The 13,914-nt window shown below is 34.6% G+C and overlaps 1 protein-coding gene across 4 annotated transcripts in view; it reads left to right on the top strand.

Annotated features, from left to right (window-relative positions):
• Positions 1-265: 265 nt before the first annotated feature.
• Rbcn-3A (rabconnectin-3 alpha) overlaps positions 266-13,914 on the top strand; it is a 106,042-nt gene continuing 92,393 nt past the window's right edge. For 3 of the 4 annotated variants that reach the window (XM_071593577.1, XM_071593578.1, XM_071593576.1), the window contains exons 1-5: positions 266-511; positions 1,045-1,242; positions 3,452-3,656; positions 11,277-11,507; positions 11,629-11,773. In XM_071593577.1, the coding sequence (XP_071449678.1) occupies positions 425-511; positions 1,045-1,242; positions 3,452-3,656; positions 11,277-11,507; positions 11,629-11,773 (866 nt within the window). In that variant the 5' untranslated portion in view covers positions 266-424. The remainder of the gene's footprint in view (positions 512-1,044; positions 1,243-3,451; positions 3,657-11,276; positions 11,508-11,628; positions 11,774-13,914) is intronic. The other variant, XM_071593579.1, reaches the window with a different exon arrangement.

Below are 13,914 nucleotides of genomic sequence, written 5' to 3'. Positions count from 1 at the left end.
TCTCTCCCGCGAAATTTATTAGCAGACGGTCATTGTTAGGGGGTAGATATGCCGTCTGAATCACCCCGTTATTGGTCTTATAAACGACTAATACCGAATAAAAATACGTAGACTCGAAATTTATTGTATTTATAGGCACTTAATTTTCCTCATTTAGGATTTATGAATCAACAACTGTATACCATCAAAGCATTTCTCTTTTGGTGTTAATCCATTGAACAGCAAACCTCAGTGAAACCGTGTCAATAGATGTCTCGCCATTCAATTCTCACAAGAATGAAAATGGCCTCAGAAGGTGAAGACTGTCGCGAAAATCTGTTTTGAGTAGCGTCTATGGACGTATGAGTTGTAGTGGTTTTATTCTGAAGTTGACAGTTTAGTGTTACATTAATGAAGGAATGTTATTCTTGTGTTATTTCGGAAAATGAATTGCCACCAGATCTTAAGTGGATCGTGTAATGCAGGCGATCATTGCTTTGCTGTGGGAAGTGTGGAAGGAATACCTTTCACGGTATGTATTAATTAAATAACGATTGGGTATAAACATTTTTCCAAGGGTAGGCCTTGGTAGAATCTCATCCTTCCGATTTTACTTTTAAAATGACTGGTGACATTGATGTGTCGAACGTCATTGATTGGTAGCAGACGGCGTTTTGCTGAAACCAGCCCCTTTATTTCAAAGCAAACATTTCTTAATAAAATACTGTTCCCTGACGGATGGACTTATTATCTCTGTGAACATTTTGAAACAGTTGCGGGCTTAATTCTTGTTTCAGTGCCGCTAAAATTGTGGTTTGAAGACATTATCATAAATCTACTTAATATCGATGTGGTAAAATTCCTTATTTTACTTCAAATTTTTGGCGACCTATGTATATTCTTGGAAATATATAGAAATAATGATATATTGTTGCTATTGTCGAAACGTGAAATGTAGCATTAGGGTCACACTTTGCCAATCATGGCAACATTAAACTAAGTATTCATGCAGTATTGTATAATTTCTCATTCCACCGTTTACAACTGCTTCAATTTTCCATATAGGCATATGCAGCTGGATGTAACATTGTAATTTTGGCGAGCACATTCGAACGAGTGCAAATCATACCTGGTGCTTGTCATAATTACATTAGAATCAGCTGCCTTGACTGCTCTACTGATACAGGCAAAATTGCTGCGGCCTATGAAAATCAAGTCTGTATATTTGAACCAACCCCACTGATTAATTGTAACAGCTCTCATGTAAGTATAAATGTAACTACGTATATCCATTTTACGGGTGATATTGATTGTTTACATAGAATTAAATAATGTTTGTGTAATTAGGATAAAGAAGTAGTTTGTCGTAATGAGGGTTCTCTGAGCCCCATTTCTCTCGTAGTTCAATTCTATAACTTCACATTACTTTGATTACTCCATGTCATGATATTTAGTGAAGACTAACCAGTGACATCGTGTAACTGCAAAGTTCTAGAATATGCCTATTTTGTGTTTCGTTTGTATTTTTCTTGAACCCATAATCATACATTATTACTTATCTGGCGGAAGTAGCTCTTCACTAGCATTTCATAGGACAAGCGGAATATTTTGCCCCTCCTTGTCACGTACGTACATCCTTGTTTCATGGTAAATTAATAAAATGTCTCCGCAATAGAATTATCAAACTCGTATTATGCTCTACTTCATCTGCTACCATCCAACTACTATATTTTGGAGTTTTGACCCCTTCAATGCTTAAATTAAGCTGAACTACTTAGCCTTCAGAAAGTAAATTGTAAAATTACATGGTGAAGCTTTAACGTCGTATATCTTTCTGTGAATATTCATAGTCATTGATCAGCATGACACACTTTCATTTGAGATTGTCGAGAAACAAGACGTCATTAAGTATATAGTAGTTATAAGCTTCATGTATGTTCCAGTCATTAAGTAAAGGGTTTCCTGAGGGCCAATATCCCCGGATTACCTTTCAAACATTTAGATATTGCTTACAAACTTGATTATGCGTATGGGCTTTTATATCTTGTAATAGGATTAGGTTTTGTTACATTACAAGTAATTTACAATTTTGCTGTTTATTTAATGCTTGCTTGTTGGATATTGCTATTTGGTATAATAATAATGAATATCTGCATTTCAATAATATTCTTTATTCATCCATGGCATAATATCATCTATGAAGAATATCGTACCACTGCAATGTCCTCCAGGGTTACTTTTTGTATATATTACATAGTTCATCCTGCTGTCTTATTTGATCAAGTGAGGCCTACTGCGCTGATATTTTGCTTGCATTTAATGCCACAATGTTTTAATATTTTATTTACTCTCAAACAATGTAATTACTGCTTCATTTCCATGTGGAAAATTAGCTTTCGTTGTCATAACATAGTGCTCAAAGCTCCCAATAAACAAAATGCCTATTACTGAGAAGTAAATGTGTGTAGCAGCTTCATTATCATCCCGAATATTCTACTTAAATGAGGTGAATATTACCTTTGTTACTGAAAATGTATGAAGGGCATATTGATCGGTAGTGGGATGTTGAAGACTGTTGTAGAGGGGGGAATGTTAGGCAAACGAGGAGAGGGAAGGAACAGGATAGGGATATTGGATGGCATGAAGGGAGGAAGAAAGTACTCGGAGATGAAGAGGGGCTTGTTGTAGAATAAGATGTTGGGTTGTCTTTTGTTAGGAGTAACAAAACATTTATTTGGTAGTGGTCCATCCAAAACCTACCTTAACCGGAAGATTACCAATTAAAAAAACTGAAAATGTAACATTTATAAGCCCATCACATAAAAGGGAAAATTTTAAAAGTGTGGTGATGTTTGGAAATTGAGAGAACTTATCTCCCAGTATGTGGCAAGGGAGTGTGTTGTGTGTACAAATTAGAAAACAATGTTCAGTGAGTGTTACTAAACTGTATCATACAATCATGAAAGTTGTGCAATAAGTCTGTTGACAATTACAGTTATAGCTTTTCAGCTATCATGTGAATGCAACAATTCTAAAATGACAAAATTATGTAACTTTCACCCATGCTCTGAAATTGAGTTCATTTCTTTTTTATCTGCACGCAAGTGCAGTTATGATCGTGCTGCCAATTATAAAATAGCAGCCATTTAGGTCAGATTCATACTGCTTAAGTATCAAAGCAATTATCACTAGTGGTGATCAATGGTAATTCTAATTAAGAGAAATGTAAACTTTGAAAATAAGGCTCAAGGTATAATTAATCCTTTCTCCGAGATCTAATCGATGAAGTAACAAAGGGCTTGTAATATTTAATGATCAGTTCATTCAAGATTGAGTACTTATGAAGAAAGTACATGAAGAGGTTAGCCATTGAAGTCTATGACTAAAGTTTCAAATTCTATCTTCTAAGAGATGATGTATGATATCTCCATATCTTGTCACTAAATTATTCATGCCTCTCTCTTATTTTCAGCTTTTAGATTATCGATGGGTTCAGACAGGCACATTGCAGACAGAATCTCATATTACATCCTTGTCATGGAACTTGGAAGGCACCCGCCTCCTTACAGGGGGTGGAATGCTGCAGCTCTGGCATCAAAACATCCCCATTATCCAATCTGGTGATGACAACGGCGTTAATAATGGCCATGGTGGTGGGGATACGGGGGTGGAAGGAAGTGAGAATGGAAATTGCTTCTTACTAAGCTTAAATTAATTATTTGGGCTGTCAGTGGCATATGCTATTTTTATGAGCTCACTAATGCTTCATCATTTATTTATTTGCTAATTTTTTTATTCAAACCCAGTTGTTTCCTGACAATGAAGCGATCATTTTTTATTATAATTATTTAATTTCTTATTATGAGAGAAGATTGAGGAGATCTTCTTCTTACAAATTTATTTTTATCATGTCTTCATATTTATGGCCCTGCCTCATAAGCTATCAGTTAACTTGCTAGTTTTTCAATTTGTTGCTCGTCGAGAACCTCCTAGTGGTAAAAATTTTGTTCAAACATTTCTCACATCTATGTTAGATAGGAAATGTGGTCTCAAATCATTTTTATTACAATAGTGATTGTTTTTGTGGGACTTTAAATAGATTTTTGGATTTGAAAAAATAGCTCCTAGCAGAGAATTAACTTCCCCTTGCATTAAGAAGCTAGGTACTTATGTACATGTTCTTAAACCATAGTTTGGGTAATTAATAAATATATTCTATTAAGTTTTAAACCTTTACTTAATGGGCAGTTACCTTGGCTTAATGACTCTTAAATCCAATAAATAACAATAATGTCATGTATTGAGTTAATGAAAGGTTTTATTGAATGCTCATGTGAGTGCAACAGCTAATTTCATTTCTTTTCAAGTGTGCTAGGTGAAAGTTCAGTCATATATTTTCTGTTCATGGTGTATATCACATTAATGAATTTTATTGTTCAAATGTAAGATTACATAACAGTTATATAACTCATAAGACTTCAAGATATATAATCAAAATTCAGGAAACTGATAAAAGATTAAGGTACATGTGTTTCATGAGGTGTACTTTCAGTGAAGGAAAGTCTGATAATGCAATAAACTAAGGCTTATTTTTTTTGTAGAAAGAGTATGGTGGTGTATGAAACAGTAGAGCAAATTCAAAGTTTCTTTACACCACTTTTTAATTTGTGTTCCCTTATTTAATTACTCACTGTTTCTCTTGCATTCACATTATTTCACTTATGGAAGCATTTATGTAATTGTGGTTAAAATCCTAGATTTGATTCACCTCTGTTCACTGCTGTTTTAACCTCCCTAATTAGTTCATATCTTTGTTCTTGTTTTGAATTACTTTTTTTGGCAAATGTTAAAGTAATGCCCCATGTAATCTTATTATTTGTAGCTTTTCCCTTCCATAATACCTTCTTTAGGAGTGTATGTCAAAGTTAGTCATATTACATTTCCTTATCTACTTATCAATGTGTTAAACAGTCTTCTTTTTCCCCATTCTTCATAGAAGCTCTTCATTAATCCTGAAGTTTTATATCTTTTGAGCCTTAGTATTTTCTCTAATCATCATATTTTATTCTTTTGAATAGACTAAATACATTTTCTCAGGTATGGTTTCTCCTATTGCAAGCTGTGATTTATTTGCAATCAAAGCCCCTACCAAAAATATCTACAATCACTTAGTTACCTCAATCTTTGGTGGATTCTGGCACTAGTGCAGGAACTTGTGTCAGAATCCCTTGTATACTGGCATAATACTAGGGTAACTATAAAATTTCTTGGAATGGAATAGAAATAAAGGACTTACCTCAGTGAAACTTTTTTATTTTTGAATGTTGTCTCTCTGTACACTTAGTCCAGCAATGTTCCAATGTCTTGATCCTATCTTGAAAATTAGATTCCTTCTGCCCTGCAAAATACCTGTCTACTTGGTCTGTTTGTTTTTTGTTTGAAGAGAATCTCTGTCCCCCAAGGAAATTTTGAGCCTGGGGAAGAGATGCAAATCTGATGGAGCAGGCAAATAAGGCAGGTGTGGCAATAATTCATATCTTAGTTCATGTCTCTTTGCCATGGCAATGGCACTTGCATTTTCTTGATGAAAGATGACTTTCTTCCTTGCCAAACCTGTCCTTTTTTCATGTATCTTTTATTTCATTTGGTCCAGGGGGTTAGCGTAGTATTTTCCAGTAATTCTTTGAACAGTGGGATGGTATTTCTCAGAAGAATCCCTTTCACATCCCAGAAAACTGAAGCCATTGCCTTTCAGGCTGACCGCATTGCCTTTACTTTCTATGGCTGTGGTCAATCAACATGTTTCCAATGCTTTGACTGCTGTTTTTTCTCTGGGGTATAGTAGTGGATCCAAGTTTCATCTGTGGCTGGCCATAAATGGGTGCAGAAAATCTTGTTCATTGCTCTTAAAATAGTTCACATATTGTCAGGAAATTTCTATTCTGATGCATTTGTGATCCTGCGGCAAGAGTCATGGCACTCATCGAGCAGATAATTTTCTCATGTCCAATTTCACCGTGAAAATATGATATGCTGATTCAGATGACATCTCTGCAGCTTCAGCAATTTTTTGTACTTTCAGTTGGCAATTCTCCTTGACCATTTTATGCACTTAAGCAATAATTTCTGGGGTAGAGGCACATTTTGGCCTGCCACTATGTGGATCATCATCTAAGCTGTCCTGACCAAACTTAAACCCGATTGTCCTTTCGGCAACAGTTGAATATGAAGGAGCAGAGTCCCCTGGAGTTTTCTGAAAGTCGGCATGAATTTCCTTTGTTGTCACACCTTTATGAAGTATTTAATCACTGCAATTCAATCAAGGGGGATTGGGATGGTGTGGTGGCTAATGTACTTGCTTCCCACCAAGAGGGCCCGGGTTCAAATCCCAGTAGCAGCAGATATTTTTCAGTGGTCTCCCGATCTCTACTTGAGGTGCTTTGTGGAGGGCACTTTGAGTGAGTACACAATCCGTCGGATGGGAGGTTAAGCTGTTCACCCCTTGGTGCCTTTCTTTAAGAGCAGGCTAATGCTGATGGTGGTTTCTCTCCACCCTTCATCCTTTTCTATTCATCCATAATGGTGCAAATTACCTCAGCTGTCGGTTGCTTCCCAAAAAATACTACTTTATCTATTTCAATTATTCAGCTAATGAATTGATCAAATTTTTACTTTAATGATGATAGTTTTATCTTCAGAAAAATGGCGCTCATTTTCTTTTGCAATTTTAACAGTAATGAACCAATGTGTGGTCACTACTTCTCTGGTATGTGAAAATGCTATCATCTATTGTCTTAATATATTTACACATGATCTGTAGATGGTGGTAAAATATTTAAGAATATTAGCGGTGATGATGTGGCACAATTTGGTTGGTGACACTTTAATTTCATTTGATTTTAGCATAGATTATGGATGAATGTTTTTATGATTGAGTTAGTCAGGATTTGCCCAGTTAATACCACCATGTGAGCATTAGCTTGCAATTTTTGTGATGTGCCATTTCGACAAAAATATTTTTGGATTCTCACATTTATTTCTTCCTTTAGGATTCCCAAAATATCAGTTTAGGTTTTCATCAATTAGGGAATGAAATGATGATGTCTTTTTTCATAACCCCCACAAGCTTTGCATTTTTCTAATTCTTTTAAGTAGAGTGTGGTTATCAATATTGATATTATCCCTTGACAGTACCCTTAAACCAGTGGCTATGATCAGCATTTGCACACATATGTTTGGACACCTTTTTTTTATCAATCTTTCAGCTGTGAACCTTTGATTCATATTGTAAAACTAGCATATTTTCTTTTGAAGCGCTGCAGTTCAGATCCATTTCTTCTTTATTATAGACCTGAGATTATTGTGAATCATATTCAGCCATCAGTGCTTTGCATGTGCTCCTTTAACTGGTTCAACTGTGTCACTATCAGTTCCACTAATATAGTTACCTATGTTGTAAATACTATACCTCTTCCTAAACTGCCATAGCCTACCAACTTGCAGTGAAGTTCTCTGCATGCAAGTATTTGGCAAGATTTTTATGCTGTATCTTGTATGTCAGTGCCATGCATATCTACTTCATGCAAAAATTTATGTGCATACCAACTGTGGATGGACCATTCTTATCTTTCATCTTTCAATAACATAATATTTTGAATCTGCTATTCAATTTTGGGCTATTTAATGCAATTGTAAGAGCAAATAGAAGGTCTGTAGTCTCCTTTTTTCAGATTGGATGATGTCAAATAGTAACTAACACAACAGAAACCTACGCATCATCTCAAGAAACTTTTATTCTTGAAACAAAAGAAGAAAGTTTTTTTTTGATGTTCTAAGTTATGATTATTTCATTTACTGACCCTTCTTTGATGCCATTGGCAAGAGTTTATTTCATCGTTCTGTAAATAGATTTTATGGTAAAAAGTATCTAGACGTATGAAAAACCACGAAATCAATTGGGAAGGGTTAGCCATCTATTTCAATTATAGTTGTCAAATCTTTAAAATGTGTGATGCTTAGGTGAAAATGAACTATGTTCCAGTGGCAGCAGTTGATTCATAATTTCAAGTTTATAGTTGGAATATTGCTTGAAATATGGTTATTTTTAATCATATTCCAAGATACTTGCATTTTAATCTTTTTCAGCAGAGTAAAGTTTTCTCTCTTGTAACCCCTTAATGAGCCATCTACAATATTCAGTTGCTCTCTGTTTAGAATATATAGCAGTCCAAATTAATGTGGTTACTCTGTGTGAATTAGATAGTTCAGAGGAACTTCTCCTTCATCTTTTATCCCTGAGGACTGAGATAACACAATGGCTTTTTGATGAACGTTCCATGCTTCTTCGGGGAATTACCATCGCATAAGTTTGCTTGTTGGACAACAGTTTCACCCCCAATCCTGGAGGTATCTTAAGCAGGAAGGTCCATTAGATGCAGAATTAACAAGCACCTAAGGGCTACTGACAAGAAACAGTTCAGACTCTCAGCAATCGCCAAACATGCGTGGATGGAACCAGGACACACAAGGTCGACCAAAGTAAAGTGTTGGCTAGGGAAAATTGCTATTTCCCGAGAATCTTATGGGAAGCGATAGTAATAATGAAAAATTCAAATAATTTTAACCATGAAGGCAGCTACACCCTGACTTTGGTATGGAAAAGGTTAATTCCACCTTACCACCCAGGAACAACCAATCAGAACACTCCGGGCCGGCCTGCATCTCCTATATATATAGAGACCAAAATGCAATGAAGATCACTTTGACCATCCAACCTACGCGATGGTAATTTCCGGAAGCAGAATGGAACCTTCATGCTTCATGATATTTCATATGCCACCTATAGACACTAATAATTTCATGGCCTTCTAGTAACAAGAAGTTGAATGCAATTGGGATAAAAAAATAGACTACTGCATTGGTTAAAGGAACAGATGTAGTTTAATATCAAATACCTCTGGTATAACATTAAGAGGGTACAAAACTCGGTCTAAACTTATGGGTTGTTATAAATGAAAATTCTGGGTCCATTCCACAAAAATCTCTATTTTGTTTAATAATATTTGAGCGAAGAAAAAATAAAAATATTAAAATTCAGGAATTTCATTAGAATATGACTCCATTAAAGTAACAGTTGCGGCATCTACCACAGTTCTTTGAATTTAATAAAAATTGTCGCATAAAATACTATAGGGATCGAGGGAAAACTTTCAATAATTGTAGAGGTCATTGAGGAAAAACTTCAAGAATTGTAGATGTGCAGGGTTCATATGTACAACAGACAGGCCTTGGCATAAAAAAGTTGGCACAATTTGATCCAAATCGAAAAGTCTACTGGTGAAACCTTAGTTGTGATATAAATTGTTGTCCCTAATTTATAGGATTGTGCATATATTGTGGATCTAAAAAATACTGCTCACAGAAGAAAGTGAAATAATATACATTTTTTAAACTTTGCAGCAATTAGTTCAAAGCAAGAGCTCCTGGAAGCTAGAAAAACAAATGTGCAAAGTCATGACAAAAATAATTTAATAATGCATGAAAATTTAACCGTGGGTATGAACCCTTTCAGGTCTTTGCACCAAAATTCCACATCTAAAATTAATAGCATTTCAATCAGTTTCCATATGGCCATCATTTTTATAGGTAGTTGACATTTTTTATTCTTAAGCAAAATATGTAATATTAAATATGTCTTTCCAGATGAAAAAGGGATAATAATCTGGATAGTAATAATAGAAACATGAGCAAATTTCCTTTCTTCATGAGTAAAGGGAAATATTTGCTGAATCATTGAGAGACACTGTGCTGTCTCCTTTCATCTGGCAATTTAACTGTCAATGTGATACTTCTCATCACACAGTTAATCATGAAAGTTTGGGAACCTTGTGCTGTCATGACATCCAATAACATATTGAGATAAGGAATTACACGCACTTAATCACATTGATCGACATTTGACTGTTAAAATTCATTAATGTGGTTTAAGATTGTTTTTCTTTAATATTCACAATTCGTTACAGAAGTAGCAAAGAGTTGATTTGTTAATTGATAATAGATTTTAGTATCTTTCAATATACAAAACCAATCTCTTTTGTGCTGGTGTTAACATTGATCAGCTATTTATTTGTGTTCACCTTGACAAATTTATGAGATTACTCATAAAATTACCTATAGTCAGGTGATAATGTCCATTTAGGGGCAGAGTTTCTAGCCATTTTAACTACCTGGTCATAAGTCAGGGAATGTGTGCATGGTTTAGATTTTTATTAATTTATAACAGAGTCCCTGATTCTTGTAGTGATGAAAAGGCATGGTTTTGGTTGAAGTGCTTTGATGCTACTGACTGCTTGTTTTGCGTGCTGAAAAATGTAGGCCCATGTTTCTGGTCATTCTGTGAATTAAGATAACCTACAAGGTAAAACAAACCTCTGCTCATATGAATTTTACTCCTGGTTTTTTTACTAATTATATCGCTATCAAAAGCAAAAGTTACTTAATTCTCTGAAGTTATTTGATGATTGCTTGCAATTTCCCTTGAATCCTTGTATCAAAAAATAATCCTTTTAAAATGTAAACTGATTGCACATTTTTAGCAAAAATAATACTCTTTTATTAATGCAATGCTCATGCATGCTGATAACTTTATCTCTTTACTTTCTTAAGCAATGGAAAATGATATTATTTAATCATAATAAGGCTTTCAGGTATGTATATGCTGAAGGTAAATATAAAATGAGCATGCCTATGGTGGTAAAGCAATGAAAAACCAAATAGCCGAGACCATAAATGTGATTGGCACTAGGTTTGTGAAGGGGGAGGTAAAAACAAAGGTACAAGCAAGGGGAAAGATATGGAACCCACCCTTGGTCACTTGGGTGTGTTTGGGAAACAGTGGCCCCCATATACCTCAATAATACACAAAAGAGCAAAATTAGTAAAAAATTAAACAAACGTACCACCACTCAATCACTAAGGTGTGTTCAGGAATAACAGTCACTCTCGTGAATCGCATTCATATACACACTCAGAGTTTTCAAGGATGTCTTTTATGCCAGGGATCTGTTGCAAGTGCAATAAGGACAAGTTTTTACATTACATCATTGTAGCATAAAAATTATAGATTTTGGCAATTTTTCAGGGGTATTATTTTTTCAGTAAAGTGACATCTAGTTTTTTTGTAATATTAAAATGCATGGATGGTTAGGTATTTAATCATTTTATTCTCATTCTTAAAGGATCAAGTAATATAAAAAGGGAAGGTGCACATTCCCTCTTTCATTTTTACTCATTTTCAGGTCAAACACCTGTGGGTGTAAAATTCCAATTAGGGGAGGATGCAGGGGGAAGCAGTGGAGGACCTAGAGTCCTCCATCATAGTGACGAAGATGACAAGGGATGGGAATGTGTTTGGAAGTGTCACACCGCCAGTCCGGTCATTCATATGGCATTCTCACCAGATGGGACCCTTTTTGCGACTGCAGGAAAATCTGATCGACTGGTTAAAATATGGTTTGAGAACAAGCAGTGTAAGTTATTTCCCATTGTGGTTGGGAAATGTGTAGTTGAGGTCTTCAAATATGATTTATTAGCTCATTGTTCCTAATTAGCTCATTTCAATTTATTTTTTCTCATACTTTCATTGAACAGTGCTGTTTCCATCTAAAAGCGTGGATCATACGATGTCATATAGCCAATCTACAATGAGTGAATACAATTACGGGTTTGTTTACATTGCTCATCCTCGTGCTGTGACTCAAATATCTTGGCGGAAAACAAGCAAGTTTATGCCAAAGTAAGTATGACTATTTTTCTTAGGGTAAATATAAATGATGATGGGAAATTACAATCAAATACTATATTAATAATTTTTTTATAAGCTAAACTAAAAAGTATAAAATAATAATTTTATTTAAAAATCAACTTTTATCTTGTATGCATGTTTGCTTCAAGATATTAAAGAGCACTCTAATAGTTGGTTAAATTTTTTGCCCAAGTTTCAATAAATATATGTATGGAGTTAACTCTTCATACATTTAGTGATATTAAAATGTTTAAAAAACTTCTATAAGTTATTTTTAGATGGCTATTAATTATCAGTATGACGAATACAGGCATAATTATTTTGGAATTGTCATAAAAATATATCATATTCCTCTACTTCATTTTTGTACAAGATGCTATGTTTCCCATCCTGAATATTTTGCAATGATTTAACCAAAATTCTAGCAGTGATATGACAGGAAGTGTGTGCATTTTGTGGTTACCAGCATATTTATGCAATTGACAACATGTTTTGCCTTAGTTCTGCTATTTGAGTACTAAGAAAATACATTCACTGAAAGATGTGCATTTTGTGGTTACAATCAATATGTCTGTACTAGGTACCATCAAAATTGTGGCAGGGTGTATTCTTTAAAAATATTTGAAATTCTTACAGTGATTTACTATATGGATCTTGGTAAAATATTCCTCATTTTTCAAGATTCATCTTGATTACTTAAATTTTGATTTTTCTTCCTCTTAAACATGCCTGTACATTTTATCGCGAGATTAAGTTTTTGAGCATATCCTATAGATTTTATGTGCATATTAATGTATTGAAAGATTAAAGGTTTTTCTGCATGTTTTTACAAAAATGAATGGATTTTTTGGTATTTTTAATTTTATTCTTAACATTTATAGTACTTGCCACTATTAGAAATAAACACTAGTTACCCAAAAGTAAACCCCTATAAGATATATGTTACTCTGTTTTGCTGTTGAGACTTTCATTTTGTTGGCAATGCTTGTATAATGCCACTCTATGATCTCTTCATCAATTCACATGTACTTCAGTTGCTTGCAATAATGAGATTCCATGATATAGTCCTCTTGTGCTATACAAGGTTTGTATAGAAAGTGTCGGGAATATTTTCTTAAATATAGATTTATTTCAGATATTATTTCAAAAATTCTTAAATGTACATCCCTTGAGTGTTGACACACTTGTGCCAGCAGAATTTCCATGAGTCGAAGGCTCTCTGGTAGGCGAATTCTGGAAGGTATATAAGGGTAAATGTGCAAGCTTCTTTGACAGTACTCAGGTCCCATGGTGGTGTCCTTGGAGGGAGAATTTCACTTTAGGATATAGTCTGCTAGTCCAAGGTTGGCATTGTAAGGGGGTTGGGGAATCATTGTGATGCCACTGCAGAAGTTCTTCCAAAGCAGACACTTGGCTCTGCTCATGGTGATCCAACAAGACCTTGGGAACGAGTTTAATGCAGATCTTTCACATCGTCAAATATTCATTGATAAAGATGTACTCTGTCATCTTATCAATGCCAATATGATTTGCAATCATGCGCACCCTTAACCAATGGTCTGAATTAAGCATTTCATGCACACATTATAAAAAAGTTGTTACCGATTTATTTTATACAAACCTTATATTTTATTAATAATAAGTGGCCAGCAGCTGCCCTCTCATGATTAAGGCTAACTAATAGAAGAGCTGGAAACGAAGATGTGTACTATTATTTTTTGGGCTGGTAATATTATCCTAAAATAAAGGAAAGATAGCCATTTAAAAAAATACACTTTATTGACATCTGGTTTCTATGCTGGAGACAATCTTCCAGTCCAAGAAGATATTCCGTATCGAAAACCAATCAAATAAATTGTATTTTTTGAAACAGTAATGTTTTCTAATTTTTTTTATGGTGAAAGAGGTCACCTAGTCACACCAACTAATAATGCATATGGTAAGAATGTGATTATCATAGTCTGCGATAATCCCTCTTTAGATTAGTATCCTGCAGCTCACCACTTGTTTGCTTATTTTTTCCCATCTATTTTTCTCTCTATCAAGGCCTTCAGGAGATAGCAATGTTGAATGATATGTATTTTCACATCTTCTTTGCATTTTTTTCATCAGACCCAAGTACACTTAGAACT

This window comes from Hetaerina americana, unplaced genomic scaffold, assembly GCF_022747635.1.
Source record: "Hetaerina americana unplaced genomic scaffold, ioHetAmer1.1.p SCAF_6, whole genome shotgun sequence".
Taxonomy (NCBI): domain Eukaryota; kingdom Metazoa; phylum Arthropoda; class Insecta; order Odonata; family Calopterygidae; genus Hetaerina; species Hetaerina americana.
This window is presented reverse-complemented; position numbering and strand designations above follow the sequence as displayed.